The sequence below is a fragment of the Mustela erminea genome, chromosome 7, assembly GCF_009829155.1.
Source record: "Mustela erminea isolate mMusErm1 chromosome 7, mMusErm1.Pri, whole genome shotgun sequence".
Taxonomy (NCBI): Eukaryota; Metazoa; Chordata; class Mammalia; order Carnivora; family Mustelidae; genus Mustela; species Mustela erminea.
Window position 1 is genome coordinate 122,565,831 of NC_045620.1, and position 19,576 is coordinate 122,585,406.

General features: G+C 53.5%; 1 protein-coding gene across 3 annotated transcripts in view; it reads left to right on the forward strand.

Moving 5' to 3' along the window:
• Nucleotides 1-19,576, forward strand: part of ADCY3 (adenylate cyclase 3) — a 79,033-nt gene that overhangs the window by 24,340 nt on the left and 35,117 nt on the right. For 2 of the 3 annotated variants that reach the window (XM_032353154.1, XM_032353155.1), the window contains one exon: nt 13,012-13,161. In XM_032353154.1, the coding sequence (XP_032209045.1) occupies nt 13,012-13,161 (150 nt within the window). Of the gene's footprint in view, nt 1-1,254; nt 1,359-13,011; nt 13,162-19,576 lie in introns of those variants that run through there. The other variant, XM_032353156.1, reaches the window with a different exon arrangement.

The following is a 19,576-nucleotide window of genomic DNA, read 5'->3' on the forward strand; positions in this document are numbered from 1 at the left end:
TACGGGGACAGCACTGTGGGCCGGTGAGATGCTTGGAGCGGCTGCTGGCACTGCCGTCAAGGGCTTCCCAGTCGGAGTGGGTAAAGGGGCAGTGTATTCTCGGCTAACGGAAAAGGAGCCAGCTCACAGCGGCGGTGACTGGCGCAGGTCCCAGCCCCCAGCGACAGGGGCAGGATTCAAGCTCCGTGTCTAACTGCCGTGTTAGTGGCCCTGGCTGGTACTTCATGGAGGGAGGTGTGTCGGGGGACAGAGTCATCAGGGGCCCACAGAGGACGATGCCGTGGGAGCGTGGAGTGCGGGTGGTGAGCTGGGAGAGGTGCGGCAGCCCCTGTGGGCAGAGCCGGCTGTCGGACCCCGGGCCTTGCCTCCCCAGCCCCACCCCCGCCCCGCCCCCGGCCCGAGAGAGCCCAGGTCGGGACCCTTGTGTGTCAAAAGCCTAAGGCCGATAAGTGGGGAAAAAGCAATGGAAATATGTTAAAAGCCAGGAACCTCTCAGGAAGCTGGGGGTTGGTTTTTAGAACTCTTTGGAAACCTGGAAAATGCGTGTTCCCAGGCCGGGAACATCCCCGCCGCCTCCATGGCAGCGGCCCGTCTCCCAGGGAGAGCGCGATGGCGGCTCCCGCAGGAGGAAAAGCGTTGGAGGCCACGAGGAAGGAAGCTGGGTGGCTGCAGAGATCAGCCCAACAAGCGAGTCCCGTGGCGTTCGTGAGGGATGGTTGGGCTGATGGCGATGGCCCGATGGAGTCCCCCGGCAGAGCCACGCCTGTCAGCCCATGTGGAGCCGCTCAGCGCTGACCGTCAGCACCTTGTCAGCTGGGCTCCCCCGCGTGCCTGAGGGCAGGCTCCTCTGAGTGAGACGGTGACTGGGGACAGCCTGAGCCGGTTGTGTGTAATGTGTGTGTCCTCAGTAAACGCTGGCACCGGACGGTGAGGGAGAGAGGACGGGCTTGGCAGCAGGCTGGGCAGGCAGGTCCCCCTTCTCCTTTCATTGCTGGGGGCCGTGACCCTGCGGCTCCCAATTCCTGCCTTTCACAAAGCAGAGCGGGAGGCCGGAGGGCGAGGCCGTTGGACTCCGTGCCCGTGTGTCGTGGGAGGACCCTTGGGAGGTTTCTCCGCGCAGCGGATCCTTGGAAAGATCGGGTTGGGGGGCGGGTGTGTGCGTAGAAGCAGGTGCACAGAGAGGAGCTGCCCACTGGGCTCCCCGACCGGACGCCGAGGCTCTGGGATGGAGCCCCCGTCCGTGGGGTGTTTACGGGGGGCCACTCCCAGTGTCCGTGAAGAGGAGGCTCTGTCCCAAAGCGTCCCCACGTCTGCTGGCAGTCCGGCTGTTCCACGGAGAGATTTGCGCTAGAAAGATGGTAAGGCAAAACAGGACAACAGAAGTTGTCCTAAATGCACAGCCCTGCCCTCCCTCACCCCTGCAACATAACCATGGCTGACATTTTGGTATTTTTGCTCCTGTCCTATCCATCTCGTTCTGTGAGATCAGAGTGCGGCTGCATATTTATCCCCCCGCCCCGCCCAGTAATTTATCCTGCACGTGTTTCCTCGTCAAGAAGCGTGGGGGAGACGGATTGCTCAGGCTGTCAAGGAAGGCTCTGTGGAGGAGGCAGGGCTTAGCTAGATTTGTAGGGGAAGGGTGGAAGGGGTGTGGGTTACAGGGGGCATTTCGGATGGGGCACTTCTCACATCCGGGTCTCACATCCGGGGCTGGGTGGGGGGGTGTTTTCCTGCTGTGCTTGAAGCGTCAAGGTCGTAGCTATGGAGGCAGCATTTCCCTTCTCTCTCTATCCCTCTGTCTGTCCCTCCCTTTGCCCAGCAGTCACTGAGCACCTCGTGCGTGCCCGGGGCTTGCTGAGTGCTGGGGACATGGTGGTGATTGGAACAGACCTCATCTCTGTCCTGCTGGCGCGTATAATATAACGGGCAGACATGTCTCTTTTACTCTTTTACAACATTTAAAGGTAGTAATACAAAGGGGGCTTTCATGGACTAGAATGCCAAGTCCATGTGCCCCAGCAGGGTCGGAAGAGGTTTTCCTCCCAGATGCTTTAGTGGGAAAGTTCAAGAGCTCTCAAAGTGGGGGCCGTAGCCAGTGCTGAAGCCAGACGTGTCTGCTGGCCACCACACCAGGATGTCAGCTTGGCTGGAGCAGATGTGTTACATCAGGGACGTGGAGGGCGGGAAATTTAGAAAAATCGATTGGGGCCAAAGTAGGGCTTTGAGTGCCAGAATGAGGATTTTGAATTTCTACCTTTTAGACGATGGGAAGCTAGCTATGTGTTCTGAGCAGGAGATGGTGCTTGCAAAATGACAGTTTGGGAAGATTATGTGATTCCAGGGGGTGGATGGACAGGACCAGAGAGGGGCCAGGGAGTGCCCCATCCTGAGGGAGAGGTGATGACGAAGGAAGGCCCAGAGAGAGGAGATGGGATGAGTGACCCATGGGTGCTGCCGAAGGGAACCCCCCGCCCAACAGGGAGAATGGGCTAGTGCGGGTTCAGGCATTCAAGAAAGGTTTCCTGGGGTGTGCACAGTGTTGGGTGCTGGGTTCTAGTCATCTGGGGTGCACGGTCCCTGCGAACACCGGGGAACTGGACTAAAGGCAGGACCCTTGAACCGGCATTCACGGTGGAAGACCTCTCCGTGGGCGTGGTCTCCAATGTAAGGAAGAGATGCGGGTCGATGGGGAAGGGCAGTGAGGAGGTCCGGTGTCTTGGGGTGAGGGGTGAACATTGGAAAGAGAGTCAGCAGACAGGAGAAAAATAGGTGACGGGCGCAGGGGGGTGATGGGAAGCAGCCATGTATGTTTGGAGTTTGGTTTACAGAACCAGGAAAGTGGGGGGGAATCTTGGCTTTGCTTTTGTATTTATTACACCACCTAGAACAGTGACTTGTAGAAGAGACGCACCAGAAGTAGAGAGGGTGCCGTGCAGCTTCTTGTGCTGCAGGCAGGAGGGCCCCGGGAGTCCCGTTCTTCAGCTGGTCCCCTGGGGATGCCAACGCACTTGGCTCCGAAGCCCGGAGCTGGAGAGATAGCAGCCGAGGGGGAAAGCCCTGGAGGGTTGAGTTGGAACCAGTGACTGAGAAAACCACCCTGGCTGTCAATGGACGGGCTCCGAGGGGCTGCAGGGAAGAAAAACCCCTGAGGAAGGCCTCAGCGGCACGTCAGGAGAGAAGAGGATGGCGTCCCCAAGGAGGAGGAGCGGTGGCTGGTTTCTGCAGCTGGAGAACTTGCGGGAAGGCTCACTCTCAAGGTCTGAGCCACTCTGAAATGAGAGGTTGGCAGCTCTGGAATCCTGGGAGCTTTCTCTGTTCCATGGGGCAAGGGCTCCGATATTTTTGTGTGATTGGCGGTCTCCCTGCACATTTCCGCATGCTCGGTTTATGTGATGGTTTTGTTTCCGGAATTCCAAAAATCTCCTGTCTCTGGATTACATGCTCCTCCTCCTCTGGGCTGGTACATGTGTTCTCGAGTTCATTTGAAGACATTTCCAGAAATTCAGGGTCTATGCATTAAACGCAGCTGGATTGCTCAGCGGCAATAAGACCAGAGCAGGAGGCACAGAGCTCTGCTGTCACTCTGCTCACTCTCGTGAGCATCTAATTAATTATTTTTTGCCTTTTTTTTTTTTTAATATTGGTCATCAGAAATTGGCTTAAATGTTCTTTACCATCCAGAATCCATATATTAAAACATCTATAAAAGCTCAGTGTTGCGTGTGTGAAAGTCCATAACCAAGTTCGCCAGATCAAATTTTACTCCCTCCTGGGGGCCTTTGCTGACCTACCCTTCCCCCCCCCCCCCCCCCCCCCCGCCGCCAATATTTTATTTATTTGTCAGAGAGAGAAAACACAAACAGGGGAAGAGGCAGGCAGAGGGAGAAGCAGGCTCCTGGCTGAGCACAGAGCCTGATGTGGGGCTTGATCCCAGAACCCTGGAATCATGATCTAACCCGTAGGCATGTGCTAAATCAACTGAGCCACCCAGGCATCCCTAGCCTTTTCTCCATCAGGATCAGTCTGTGCTTCCTCTCTTTCTAGTAGCTTCTTTATCCCCACTAGAGTTGAGCTCTTGAGGCCTTTTCTTTTTTTTTTTTTTTTTACCGTCAAGGACCCAGTATGGGACCCCACTCTTTCCCAAGACACTAGTGGGGTTGAGTTTTTTAAAAAAGGAACGGAAGCCAAACATGATTAAATGTTGTAAAATAGAGCCCTTTAAGTAAAATCGGAATTATTTGGCCTGGAGAAGAAGACCAAGGTGACTAAGTAACGGGGTCACATCAGTAAGAGAAGACACGGAATGCTGGGACCAGATGTCTTCTGTCTGTAGTGAAGCCACTGGAGGAGAAGGGGGAGCTTTTGATGGGTTCCATGGTTCTTACGTATCTGGGCTAACAGACCCTTCTGAGAATCTGGTGAGAGCAATGGACTTGCTTCCCCAGAAAAGGGTGAAACATTTGCCCCTAATTTTAGGGGTTTGCTGATTCCCCGTGTCCTAGTCCCCTTCAAGTGACTAATCCCTGGGTCAGTATAAAATATTAGATGTGGGATGTTCATTCCTGCGTCTCCTCCTGCAGAGAGACAGGCAGGATGGCCTTCTCTGGTCTTCATCACCCCGCCCCCAGGGACATGGCTTTCTTTCCATCCTGGGTGGGTTTGTCAAAATACTGTGTCCTTACGTTCAGTGGGCATCAGTCACGATTTCCTCTCAGCCCCAAGGCCTGTGACGGACATCAACATCTGCTTGCTCACATCTTTGTCCTCAGAGTTCATTACCGTGCAGTTATAAAACCTTAGGAAACTTTCATGTGAATACTCGGGCATCAGAGAGGAAGATGATTTTTTTCTAGCCAAGGTTTCCTGACCTCGGGTCTATTGACACCGGGGGCTAGGTGATTAATTGTTGTGGGGACTGCTGTGTGCTTGGTAGGGTGTTCTGTAGCGTCCCTGGCCTCCGCTCAGCAGATGCCGGGAGCCCTGTGTCTCCTTGTCGCTGTGGTCAGACACGTCCCCAGATGCACTGCTGCCTGGCCCCCGGCAGGCTGGACCGCCCCCAGCTCTAGCCTTTGTCTGCCTCATTTTGGCTCTCTTACCTAAGGGAACACGTCAGTGGAGGGTGAACACTTCTCTGGCCTGCCTTCTCTTGCCATTCACTGTGCTCTGTGCCAGTTGACTGAGCCGGCCCCGGAGGCTGCCGCGGAAGCGAGAGACACCCCTGCCCTTGGGGACTTTGCTGTGTCCCCGGCAGGGAGAAGCAGCAGAAGGTACAGTGGGGGCGTCCGGTGGAAAAGAGGCATGTGTTCTCTAGCCAGGACGCTCTTTCTTCTGACTTTTCCCATGGCGGGGTCTTTTTTGTCATTCATATCTCAGCTTCGAGGTTCTTGCTTCAGGAGCGCCTGCGCTAACGACCCGTCCGACCCCGAGTGGCTCGCAGCCCCACGTTCCTCACTCGCACGAGCGCAGCGTGGACAGCGCGTGGCCCATCGGGGCTGCGTTCAGCTGGGCTGGGCTCCAGGCGTAGCTTGGGTTTTGCAGGGCTCCCACGGGTCCCTCGTACTGCTGGATCCCCGTGCGTCTCCATGCTTATTGTTCTCAAGGCAACAGTGGAAACACGAGAGCACATGCGGGCTTGTCTCAGCATTCCCTCGCGTCATCCGCGCTGAGGTCCATTTGGGCCAGAACGGATCCCGGGGTCAGAATCCATAGGAGGGAGGAGTCTCGGTGAGGGTGCGGCTGTACGGTGCTCGTCCGGGGGAGTCAAGAATGGGGCCCGCTGGCTCCCTCGCCTTCTGATCCGAAGCAGCTGCCCGTCACTTCATCATCTCTATTCTCTGCTGAGCTCTGACCCTCTTGTTGTTGAATTATGTTTCTTTTCTAGTTCTGTCACCAGAACATCCACTCCTGATAGCTGGAACTGCCTCTGCTGTGTTCACTGCGACATGCCAAACATCTCCCTGGCACAGGGTGGACATTCACAAAACCTTCGAATGAGTGAATGAATGAATGAATAGTTCTGTTTGGGGAGTGGGGGTTGGAGCTGGGTCTTGGGACTGTAACAATAACAGGTATGTGCTGGGAGTTTGAGCCAGGTTATGCTGGAGGGTCATCCCGTGTGGCCCTCCACAGGCGGAGCAGAGGCAGGATGTTCTGGTTAGAGCTGTAGAGCCTATCTTACTGGAGGATTGGAGAGAGGATCAGTGTGGCTGGGGTGAGGGGAGCGCAGTGGGCAGCAGCCAGGTAGAATAAATAAGTGATACTAGAACCCAGTTGTTAGGAATGCCATGTTCCACACCTGCAGGGGAGCCGTCAGGTCAGAGTCTGCAGAGTGGTGCCCCTGGGGTTGTGCAGTGCACAACCTGAGAGACTGTTCTGGCAACCCAGTGGATCATGGAGGACTTCTTGTAACATGTCAGGTTGGCTGAATGCCTATTCTAGAAGTCGTTTTTATTTTGGAAGAGAGTAGACATTGAATGTTTTTTAGCAGAGGCATGCCCAAGCTATAAAACTAGCTGGAAGCTTCTAGTGGTTTTCTTGTTTTGAGGCCCCTGGTGGAAACTTGACAAATGCCCCGCTTGGAAGGATAGCTCAGTGGTACCCCAAGGCTCAAACCTTGAATGATGCGGAGTAGGATTGTATTTACTGGAGACCCCAGACATCTCTTGGCACAGTGATGCTAGAGTTAGCTTTAGAGTAGCATGAGAGTGGCCCCCGTTGTCCTTTCTGGGTTCTATGCTCTCCATGGGCCGCAGGTGCCTCAGACTCCACCCAGCCTCTGCTTAGCCTCATCACAACTTAGCTGAGTGATGCAGGGCAGGTCCTGGACTCCTGCTCAGGTCCTGTGCTGGCTTGTCAGGGCGAGGCCAGCAGCGGACCAGTTCCCGGGCAGTACAGGTCTGGTCAGGCTGCCTTCTCATGTTCAGTCTCCTGGGTTGGGGGAGACATTAATGTTTCAAGACATTAATAAAATGTCTTTTATTATATATATAATAAAAGGTTTTTATTAATGTCTTGAAACTTGAACTCTGTGCTTGGAGTGGGGACAGAAGAGGAAAGAGATCTGGCTCTAGCGTCAGCACCATCAGGAGACCATAGCCTTGTTGCTTCATGCCTCTGAATCCAAGTGTCTTCCATAAAATGAGAATAGGAACTTTACTCGTTGTGACAAATGAGGATTGTGAACCTGGAGGCTCAGAGCAAACTGTTACAGTATCGTCAGGAGGGACTGATTTCCCAGAGTCACTCAGCACCTGCTCTGTGCTCAGCCCTGGACCAGGTGGTCTTGCACATGACCTCTGTTTTGATCTTGTGGAGGAGCCACCTCTCAGTCTCAGGGAGGGGAAGGGACTTGCTCCAAGCCACACAGCCCGACCTCTCTCTGCCACGCATTCATCCAGTGGGCACCGGCCTTCCCGTGTGGACTCACAGTCCCAGGGCTGGGGAATTGGCAGGGAAACAGAAACAGAGCCCTGTCCCCTGGGCGCTGGCTTTCTAGTGAAGTAAACAGAGTAAACGGACAAATAAGAAGATCAGGGAATGGGAAGTGCAGGTACTTCTCTGCAGGGTCTAAAACAGGAAAATGTTAGAGTCAGGGGGTCGTCAGGGTAGGTCTCTGCGAAGAGGGGACATAGCAGGGACCTGACTGATGAGGACCACCTATGGTCTGCAGTGAGCTCCAGAGAGGGGTGTCTCTCGGGCACTGTATGGGACCACCGCAGGCTCTGGCCTGGCTTCCTTAGGTTGGGGAGCCTGGTTACCTACAGAGGGGCCTGCTCCCTTGCTCCTTCCTGCCCTACAGCTCCTTGGAGATTTTTTTTTTTTTTCCAAAACATCTAAGTTAGTTTTAATGAACAGAGGCTCCAATGTGGTCTTCCCCCGACACAGAGCATCACAAGGTCTCTGAGGGCAGCTGGCAAGGATGTTGATTCCCCAGAGCGCCTTTCTCTCTCTGGGTTTCTTCTCCCCAGTTCTAGAGTGTTCTGGAATCTCCAGGCTGGAATGAGCCTACGGGGAGGGACCAGCCTAGGCAAGGGAGGCACCAGCCCTCCTCGGATAGGATGACTTCCTGCTTGGCCCGGCCCCGTGTCCCCGGGGACTGTTAGAAATGTGCAGGATTTTGTGATTCATCAGATTCCAAGGGGAAGGATTTTGTGAAGGAATTTTCTCACGGCTGCGTCTCGGAGCTGGGGTATTACAGACACTCCATCCCGCTGTCATCGGTTAGATGAAGCTGTCTTCTGAATGTTTGCCCACTTGGGAGATTCATTCATTCTCCTCATTGTTTTAAAAATCTTACATTTAAAAAAACAAACAGTTCTTTTGCACTGAGACTGAGGCCTAGTCTCTTTCACTGGAGAAAGGAGACCACTGAGATAAGAAGAGGTGACCTTGATGGCACCCCAGAATGGGACTTCTCAGGCTTGCTGTGTGGGGGAATCACGCTGAGTCTGAAGCCTGGTGTGGGGCATCCAGTGGAACAGGCTCAAGGGGGCACCACGGCCCCCTGCCTGAACCTCATCTCCCCTGGAGCCAGAGGCCATGCATCAAGGCTCCCATGGGCCTGCCGGGGCTGGGAACCTCTTCCCCTTCTGTTCCCAGGGTCATGTGTCCTGTGTGCGAACCCTGTCCCTGGAGTGCCCCAGGGCAGTCCGTGTTGACAGTGATGGAGAGGAGAAGCCTCCCGGCCATGCTGCCATGCTCAGGGGGTTGCCGAGTGCAGTGTCCAAGCCGGTCTTTGTTTCCAAGACTGGCGACTTCCTGAAGCTGCGCAACACCTCCCTGACCCAGTGTGACCCTCCCCACCTGCCTGGCCTCTGTCGGCACTCTTTGCAGGCTCAGCCTTCACCTCTGGATATTTCCTGCAGGGGACGGTCTCCCCTGCTGTTCTGGCCTGCACAGTCCCTAGGGAAGTGACCGAGCCTTGTTCCTCTGTTCTGATCTGGGGTGGGAAAGGTGTGGGGTGCACGGAGGGGATATTGACTCGAGGGCTGGCTCCCAGGGAGATCCTGAGGCTGGGAGGTCAGGTCTGTGATGGTTTCTAGTCAGCTGACCAGAGGCTGAAGGGGTCGGGTCGGGGGGCGAGTTGTGACGTGGTTGCACTACCTCTCAGGTGGGCCGGGGGAGCACAGGGGTGGCGGGGGATGCTGCCGGGGGCCATGAGGGCTGAGCAGGGCTCTTGAGGAGAAGGAGGGGCCTGCTGGGTAGGCCAGGTGTAGCTGGGGGTGGGCGAAGGCAGCCCTGGAGGGTGGAGATGAGTCCTGAAAAGGAGACCCTCCCCCCTTACCCTGGCATGAGGCGGGGGGTGCCCCAGGACTTACTGTAAGACAGCAGGGCTCAGGGCTCAGTTTGGAGATGCCTGTTTGTCCCAGTCACATGAGAGACATGGTTCAGATGCTTGCTGGGGTTCAAGTTTTCCTTGGGTCTGCAATTGTTAACCTGTAGTGGGAGCAGGACTCATCAGTGTGTTTTGGAGAGAGGACAGCCTCCCTGCTTACCCCATCTTGTTCTCCCTGGACCGGGGCCACCTCCCGCCAGCGGCGGCCCTGGGGGCAGGGACAGTGTCAGTCCCCGCGGACTCCTCGATGCCCGCTGGGCTGAGAACAGGAGGAGGTTTTCTGGCCCTGGGCACACAGCAGGCCGCACAGCAGGATCACCCAGCAGCATTGGCAGACCTCTGCCCACCACGTCCAACCCCTGAGCGCCCCCCACCCCCCGAGGGTGGAGCCGGCCGGGCAGCCATTACCCAGGTGACTGTGTTGCTGTGTGTTTTGCATGTTGAGAGCCTCCCCCATGAGCAGAGCAGCAGCTCCTCACTCCCGAACCTTCCTCCTCCCTAGTGGACCCTGGCTTCCCGGCTGGAGGTCTCCTTGGCTTAGCAGCATCGCCCGATTTGATTCATGGCCTGGACCTGGAGGCAGAGAGTCACCTGTAGGGCCCTGGCTATCCTCCCACGGCTGCGTGGAACAGAGGGGTTGGGTTGGAACAGAGCAACAGCAACCCTGAGGACCCTTTCTTTTGTCGAGGCAAGTTTAGAGAACTGAGGGAGCTCTGAGAATCCCACAGCCTGGGGCTCCTGGGAGAATTCTCTAGGAAGGAATAAGCTCCCCGGGAGGCCGGGAAAGAATTCCCTGGCGTGGGAGGGACCTGCAGGCCCCACACGAGTCTGCAGTGTGTGACCCAGTCATGGCCGTTTGCCCCCACGTCCCTGCACACGTGAGCTGAGAGCGCAGGTCAAGAAGGGGTGGGCCGCGCCCTCTGTAACTCGGGGTGCTCCGGGGACAAGACGCCGTGTGAACGCCCCGTCCTTGCCTTCCCTCCTCCGACTCCAGCCTTGCCGAGTGGGTTCTCTCCAGGCCCGGCCTTCACCCTCCCAAGTGCAGCCTGATGAGGGCCAGATGGGGTCAGGACGGCAGGGATGTGCGAGAGGAGTTAGCCCGCCCCTCAGCTCATAGATGGCAAAGCAGGGGCTCAGAGAAGGTACCTGAACTAGTGGGTCGCCCATCCAGCGAGGGGCAGCGCCCCTGGCCAGTCTGCCTTCTACACTTGTTGTCTGCACCTACGAGTGGAAGGCAGAAGGGGCACCTGTTTTAAAATAGGGTTTGAGGAAGGGAGTGTGGCTCCATGTAAATGGTCGCCAAGGGCGAGCCGAGCCTGAATCTTGTTTTGCTCCTTGGATAACCATCTTTGGTGGGGGTTGGTCTGAGGCTTTCCCACTGTAGTTGCTGACTGTCGCAAAGCGGGTGTGATTTTCTCAGGGGGCAGCCCGATGGGTCATGACAACAGTAATCCTGGAACAGCCTCAGCGAAGTACGCTTCACAGAGTCTGTTCCATCCACCGTGCCAGGTGGTCAGGCTGAGCCTGTTGCGGGGCAAAGAGACCCCTGAGCATGAAGCTCTGTCCCTGGCCCGGTATGGCAGCCTAGGCTAGTTGTGGCTGGGACCCAAGATGAGACTATGGCCCCAGGGAAGCTTGCCTGGGGCCTCTGGTTCGGAGTCAGGACACTGGTAGCTATGGGGCCCGACATGTGACTCCTGATGTGCAGCTACTCCCCTGACCTCTAGGACCCAGAGCCCCATAAAGCCGGAGACCCTTGGCCTTGGTGACTGCTGTATCTGGACCCCACGTGGGCTCTGGCAAAGTGCAACTGCTCAGTGAGGATGTGTGAGGTACAGCCTGACCTTGTTGACTGGCTTCCTGTACCATGAACTTGGGGCTGGGCAGATGTCCAAAGTTATACTGCCTTGGAAATACAGGTAGCCTCTGGGCTGGTAGGAGGTCCTGGACTTCAGGCCAAGACTGGCTTTCAGACTCAGCATGGTCTGTGTGATTTGTTTGGACTCAACATAAATTGGTGGCTCTTTGGACTCTCGGGTATTTAGTAAGTAGCCAGAGGCCATACAGATACTGAGAGCTCAGGTGAGAATGGTCTGTCATGCCCAAGCAGAAGAGCAGGAGACGTCCCATGGGACTTTGAAATTGCCCACCCACCACATGAATGGTGTGGGCATTCGGGGCTGCCCAGACCCCAAAACACAGTAAGGTGGTATTTGCTGGAACCAGCCACTGAAGGAGCTCGTGACATCTGCGTTTGATGACCAGTAGCAACACACACGTCACCTACTAACAAGTTCACTACTCAGGCCTTTGCTGATTGCCCAGGCCTGTAGGAACATTCTGCTGGGGACTGATCAGCCCTGGTGAAATAGAAGTAGGAATATGGCGCAACCAAGAGTCCCCAGGACATTCACGTCAGAGTTAACCTCTCTTATTGTCTATTAAACCATCTTGTTCAAGAATCTAAAATTGATGTTCCTGCATTTTTCACCTATTCAGAAAATTCGGAAAACATGATACTTCACTCGGAGAACTTTTCTCTCCGAGGGGTCAGAAATGAAGAACCTTTGTCACCCTACCCACATCTCAGCTACAAACTTCTGCCTGAAGAGCCACACCCTTCAGAGAAGGGGTCAGGCCTCCCCTGGCGGGGATCAGGGAACCCAGGTGGGGAGGATGTGAGCCCCCCCCCCCGCCCCGGGGACGTGAGAGGGGCCCGACCTGGAAATGGGCCTCGTGGGAGCTGGAGAGCGGTCGAGCGAGAACCTGGGCCAGCCCTAGATGGGACCTAGTCAGGGTCAAAGGCCGTGGCCATTTGCACAAGCCCTAGGAAATCGGATGTGGTTTTATGTTTGGGTCCAGAGCCAAGGTTGCCTCTGGCAGGAGGCAGTCAGGTCTGCGATCCCAGTAGCTGTGGAAGGCTGGGGACCACAGGCACCAGGGAGAGCCTGCAGGGGGCCAAGAAGGGAGGAAGGAATAGACTCTCAATGCCCCAAGGAGGGCTTTGTGCCACTGAGCTTGCAGAACAGGAGTCTGGCCCCACAGTTGCCCTTTCCCCTTCCCGTAGCTTCCTCATGGCACCCGGGTACTGGGACTGACAGGTGGGCTGGCTGAGGGGGTGCATGTGAAGCCCAGCCCCCTCCACGCCTGCAGCCCACACGTAAGGTTGCGTGATGACTGCGGGTCAGCCCGGGGTGGCTGCCTGTCCCTTGTGACCTTCCATACAACCTGTAGCTTTTAGAGTCATACGCTCCTGGCTGGTGAATCTGGGGGCTGGACCCTCTCCAGCCCTGCTAATCAGCACAGCAGCTAAGGGCACCTAGTAGGTCCTCAGCAAGTGCTGGTTGAATGAATGAGTACGTGAATGAATGAATGAATGAATGAAGAATGAACTGGGTAGCAGAGGGACCTCACAGGTGGACAGGATTGGCCAGTTTAGCTGTGGTGTGAAGCAGGGGGAGAGAACAGCCCCTTGACCAGGCTTCCAGGCCTGGGCCTCACCCACCAGTGGCAAGTGGGGCAGGGTGTGTTCCGGGGACCCAGATAGGCTCGCTGGGGTCCCCCATGGGCACCGTGCAGCTTGGGAGTTGATCTTTGTTACCCCTGTGCCACCTCCCCTCCGTCCCTCCTCCTGAGCTGGAGCTTCATCGTTGTCCTTTTCTCTCCTCGGGGCACAGATCCTGGCCAACGTCTTCCTCTACCTGTGCGCCATCGTCGTGGGCATCATGTCCTACTACATGGCGGACCGCAAGCACCGCAAGGCCTTCCTGGAGGCCCGCCAGTCACTGGAGGTGAAGATGAACCTGGAGGAGCAGAGCCAGCAGCAGGCGAGTCTCCTTCGGGGTGGCCGCCGGCCTCGAGCCGGGGGTGGGGGAGGGTGGGGGGGAACCAGGGCGGGACCCAGCGGGGGAGGGGGGGTCAGAGTTCACTGCCAGGGTCAGGGGTTGGCAGCCTCCCGGGCCTGTCGCCCCCAGAGAGCTCCTCCTGACGTCAGGGAGTTTCTCTCGCTGGAACCTCCCTCCTCTCTCCTCCTCCGTGCTTGACCTAAACCTCCCCTCCGTCTGTGTGTTTTCCCCTGTAATTTAAAACTTTGTAAAGAACTGCATTGACCCAAGCAGTCACCGGTGACTTCCTGTGTTCCTCTCTCAGGCTAAAAAGTTCTGTGTGTTTCTTTTGAATACTTTTCCCCCCGGGGCATCACCTCCACGGCTGCCCTTTCTGGTTCTCTGGCCCCCTGGCTGCGCGCACCTGCCGCGGGCTGGCCGGCGCTGGGGTCTCTGCTGCTGTGCTGGGCCCAGCCGTAGCTGGGGGCCTTGCCCGTGAGGCCCCCCAGCCTGCTCCCCTCCACCCAGGGTGCTCAGTTTCCTTTGGGCTCAGGGCAGGTTCCCATTCCTTCTCCTTCTAAGTCACTGATGAAGAAGTAAAACCAGCCCAAACCCGGGGGACCCCGCTGATTACAGTGTCCCACGGAGAGAAGTACCTGCGGTCCCCGCTCTCTGTTTACTGGCTTTACTCCAGCCTGACCCACCCGGTTCTCCTGTGAGTCAGTCGTTTAAATAGTTTCTGGTCTGGATTCATCTCAAGTGCCTTTCGAAGGTCTGCAGAAGTTACATCTGCCACCTTCCTGTTACCCATAGGCTTGTTTCCCCCTAACAGACTCAATAGGTTGAAGCTACAGGGTTCTCTGGGCTGGGAACCATGTCATTTTGGGCTCAGGTGGTGCTCTTGGCTCTGGATTCGCTGAAATTGTTGTTTTCACAGACCCTGCCACTCAGGTGGACAGAGCCATAGTTTTGGGGGGCCGTTCTGGAAGGCTTGCTGGGGAGCCCCGTGGGCGGGCCTCACCTTCTCTCGATGGTGCTCTTCGAAGCCACATACTGAGTCATTGGCTGAGTCCCGAGGATGTGTTTTGTCTCTTTACGAGGGATTGCTAGAAGCTTCTGAGCTGGGCCTAGGGGCCAGCTTCTTCAGAAGACAGGTTTTAGAAGAGAAGTCTCCCCAGCCTCCATTGCCACAAAGGGCCAAGTTCAGGCTGAGAGCTCACTGTGTGTGTCTCCTTCTCCCATCCCTGTATCCCGTGGTTCCCCAGGAGCTGCTCCTGCTTGCCTGGACATAGAGAATCCTGCTGTACCGGCTTTATGGAGTCTCTTAAAAGGTGTTTTTCAGTTTTGGCTTTTATGCTGTCTTGTCTGTCTTCGCATCTCCTCTCTCCTACTGTGGAGGCATCCCACTGGGTTCTCAACGTTAAAAACCACTTGTGTCCCCGCTCAGCTAGGTCAGGAGTTTTTGTCCCTCGTACTTGTGCAGTTTCCAGCATCCCTGTTCATCTTGTCTGTCTCACAACGTGTAACTGGCATAACCCAGGACATCTTCGGTCACCGGGGGTTGGGGGGGGCGCTGCTCCTGGGGTGCTGGGGAAGGTCCTGTGTCTCCCCTGGACCTGTTATCCTCTGCAGAGATAATTTAGACAAGCTGCCCACCTCTCGCAGCCTCGCTTTCCTCGTCTGCAAAGCAGGAGTGTTGTTACTTGTCTTGTGGGGTTCCCTGCAGGTAGGAACCCGGCGGGAGTGCTTCATAGCCTGTAGAGCTTGGACATGCTGCTGATCAGGCTGCAGTGCACGGGCCACGCAGTGCTTGGGCATTTTCTGATGTCCCCTCGAGGCAGGGTCAGCGTCAGGAGCCTGGGGACCACACGCTCTAGGACTCCTGCATGCCACGTGGCAGCCAGGGGGCGCTGCAGCCTGTCCGGGCCAAACTGCTGTTCCACGTTGTTGCCTACCCAGGGCAGAGCAGACCCTGGTTGCAAGAGTGGGAGGTCCAGGGAGGCAGAAGGGAGGTGGGGGGGGGGGGCGGGGGAGGAGACACACAAACAGGCCAAGCTGGGACAACACAGGTGCCTGTAAATGCCCATCACGTGGAATGAATTTGGCTCGCCCCACTCTAGCCCGTGTGACCTTGGGACAGCATCTTCCCCTTTTTGGGCCTCAGTTTCCCTATGTGTAAAGCGTACATGAGAATAAAACCTTTGGCGAAGATGGGATAACATGCGTGAATCCCTCTGGAAATGAGGAAAGCACTGTCCCGTTCAGGAGGGGCAGAATTCTGCAGCCCCCCCAGCACCATTGTGCCTTGCAGTTGGCTCATGTTTCCCTTAGGACTCTTGTGGCTGTGCATGGAAGAGAGCTGCTTGCATTTTTGCTTTCTTCCCATGTCCTTGGCAGGTTTGGGCATCGTGGTTGTGCTGGACTTAGGAACTAATCTGAAAAGTGTTTCCTTTTTTTTTTAACCTGGGAGAGCTTGAAGAATGTACGGGTTCTTTACAGGATTAAAAGGACTCATAAGTGAGGTCCCTTGGCTCAGGAGTTTCCTTTATGAGACTCCGTTTCCTTCACAAGTACGAAGTTTTTGGTTTTTTGGTTTTTTGTGTAAGTTATAGAATGCTTTTGTTTTTTCAGGAACTCATCCATTTCATATATATGTGTTGCATTTTTGACATGTTTATTCTCTATCTTTGTGGGATTTGTAGTGATGTTCCTTTTTCATTACTGGTGTTGGTAGTTTGTACCTTCTGTTTTTTTTATTTGTCCTTAATCTATCTTAGTTGAGGTTTATTAATGTTTGGGCCTTTTCGGTGAACCACCTTTTCGTTGCTTTTTTTGTATACTTCTATAATTAGTTGTTTTTTACTTTGATTTTCTTCTGCTTTCTTCAGGGTTAACATCATGTTCTTTTTTACCTTCTCAAGATGGAATTTATTAGCAAATAATTTTAGTGTTTTTATTTTCTAAAACATGCACCAGATGCTATAGATTTCCCTCACTACTTGTTTTTGCTTTCTTCTACAAATTTTGATATGTCTTAATTTCCATCAAGGTATCTTTGATCCACAGGCTATTTGAGAGGACATTAATTAATTTGCAAAGATCCAGGGAATTTTTAAGGTCATCTTTTCATTACTGATTTTTAGTTTACTTCTGGTGCAGTCAGAGAACATACTCTGTATGATTCAGTCCTTTGGAATCTGTCGGAACTTTATTTTTGATGTTGCATTTTTTGCTTGACTTTGATGTACTTAAGGATGACATGTATATCGCAAAATGCATCAAAATATCTTTCAGCAATGACATAATGTCGGTACGTGTCAATCGTGCATTTTCATCTACACCAAACTAGTACTTTTACCTTTTTGGTCACAGTGCAAGGACCTTACAACGCTCAATTCCCCCTCCCCCAGACTTTCTGGCAATTGTAATATATTTTAACTCCACATATATCTGAAGCCCCGTCAGATGATATGACTGCATCTTCCCGCAGCAAATAGCCAGTGCGCACACTTGCCCCCATTCTGCCTTCTCACATGCTCTCTTGTTTCTTCATTTTTGTGCTTCCATCTTGAAGAATTCCCTTTAGTGTCACTTTTCTTGAAGGTCTGTCAGTGGTAAATTCTCTCCATTTCTTAATTGCCTAGAAATGTGTCCATTTTGCTTTCAGTTTTGAAGTTCAGTTCTCAGAAGGAGAATTCTAGGTTGACTCTGCTTTACTCTGAGCCCTTTGAAGGTGTCTTTCCGATATCCTGTGGCTTCCACAATTTTCGTTGAAATGCCAGCTGTCAGACACACGCTGCTCCTCTTGAAGTAATGCAGTAGTTTTTCCTCTGGTTGCTTTTACAATTTTCTTTGGTGTCCACAGTTTCCTAAGGATGAGCTTAGCACTTTTTCTTTACAGCTACTCTGCTTGGTATTTGAAAAGCTCCTTGAGTTGATGGCTTGAGGTTTCTCGTCAGTTTTGAAATTTTCAGCCAGTATCTTTTTGCTTCATTCTGTTCTTTCCTTCCAGGACTCTAGATGTCCTTATTAGACATTTTTACCATGTTCCATGAATCTCTCTCTCTCTCTCTCTCTCTCTCTTTATTCCCCTGAATCATCATCATCTTCTTCTTTTTTTTTTTTTTTCTGGGCTCCAGACTGAATATTTTTACTGACCTAACTTCTGGGTTACTAATCCTTTTATCTGCTTTATTAAATCAATGCTTGAGCTCCTCTGTTGAATTCTTAATTTCACTATTTTTTCATTTCTAGAACTTCCACTTGATTTAAAACGAAACAGAACAGATTCCAGTTCTCCAGTTAAGTTCTGTGCATTGTCATCTATTCTTTGGAACATATGGAACATTTTAAAGGCTCTGACAACTGTGATGTCTGACAGACCAATGGGTCTGCTTTTCCCTCATGATTTTTGGTTTTTCCCTATTGACTTTTGCCTTTTGTGGCATTCTGGACTTTTTTTTTTTTAATGCTGGATAAATTAAATGCTGAACGTCGTGTACAGAGAGTAGTCATGGCTCTGGTGAATATGTTTCTCCTGAGAGGATTTACTTCTCTTGCAGCTCATCTTGATCCAGCGTCGGGACGAGAAGATTTAGGGCTGGGTTTTGGTCCGAGAGCGGGTTTCTCTTTGTGCCTCCTCTTGGGAAAAGGTCCTTCAGGGGTTTTAAGTCAAAGGCTTCTTCCACTCTTGAGGGGCCCTGAACTCCCAGCACTGAGAGGACTGCCCGGACTCCCCTTTGACTTCAGCCTTTCCGCTGTCACTTTCTGCTTGGGTTCTCTGTCTCGCTCGCCTCCTGTAGCGTGGGGGTCAGCAGATGCTTCGAGAAGGTGTATGTAGAGAAAGGGTCTCTCCTCTCCAGGACCTCGCCCCTCTGTTCCGCCTTGGAAGCCTAGCTCAGCAAACCTTGTCTCTCCAGCCCCTCGACAGCGTATAGCCCTCGCTCTCTGGCCGGCCTCCGAACCTTGGTCTCAAGGGCAAAAAGGGGCAGAGTGTGTCGGCCTCACTGAAATGTGTTTCCCTGCCCTCAGAACCTTGTCCCTTCTCATCCTAGCTCCCTGTGTGGTTCCCATGGTCTTCATCCAGCGTTTCTGGTTGGTCTTGGCTGAAGCCTTGATCTGGTGTAAGCACCTCTATGATAGCAAGAAGCAAAGACATCCTCCTCAATTCCTCGAAGTTAAATTTAAGTAGCTCGGAGTGTATGTACATGGTATAAAATTATGAAGGTGTGAAAAAGGTTATTCCATGGAAAGTAAGGTTCCCTGCATGGCCATCCACTTCACCATCCCTCAGATCGCCACCGTCACATCTTGTAGACCCTTTGAGGATTCCAGTTACTTTCAAATCTGGGGCACAGACTTTGCACACACAGGCAAGTAGTACACCCCTCTCCTGCCCCAGGTCTTTCACCTGCTCTTCTAGAGGGTTCTACGGTGACATTGCATTGCCTTATCCTTGTAAATGACTGTATCGTATTCCGTGATCAAGAAGTAATGTTTACTTAACTGGGCTTCCAAGTGTACTGTTCTCAGTGGCATTGAGTTCACGGTGTTGTATGCAACCTTCACTGCTATTCATTTCCAGAACTTTTTTATCATCTCAGACCAAAACTCTGTGGCCATGAAACACTAGCTGCTCCCCCTTCCTTTCCCCTGGCTGCCACCATCCTACTTTCTGTCTCGATGAGTTTCCCTTTTCTCGGTACCGCACGTCGGTAGTATCACGTCCGTCTGCGACCAGCTTCTCGTTCTTGGCACAATGTCATCAGAATTGATCTGTGGTGCCACACATGGCGGGATGTCCTTCCTTTTCAAGGCCCAGTAATGTTCTGTTGCCCGTACACACCACATCTGTGTATCCCCTCGTTTGTGGATGCCCAGTTGGGTTGTTTCCCCTCCTAGCTGTGGGGAATCGTGCTGCTGTGAACACGGGTGGACGCCGACCTGTTTGACTCTCTGCTCTCGATTCTTCGGGGTGTAAACCCAGAGGTAGAATTAACGGCTCATGTGGTAGTTCTCGGTAGTAGTTCTCATTTTTTAGGAAACCAGGCACATTCATGGTTAGTGTTGAGAAATAATACTGAATTGTCTCATATAGAGGTTCAAAGAATTTACACTCCTCCCAGCAGTGAACGAGAATGCACTTGGGCGGTTAAATCTTCCTGGTTTATTGAGAAAATGCTGCTTTGATATGGGATTGCAGCAGCTCCTCCAGAAATGCCTGTTTGAAAACCCCAGTGGCAGGGCAGGGGCCCCGAGGAGGTCGTGGTGTCCTGTGAGCTCTTTCCTGCTGAGGACTCCTTTGGCTCAAGTCACGGGCCAGGTAGACTGAGGCTGGGAAGAGCTTTCCTTGTCTGTATATTTTAGCATACATTGTAGACTATTTGGTAAATGCAAACAAGTATTAAAAAAAAAAAAA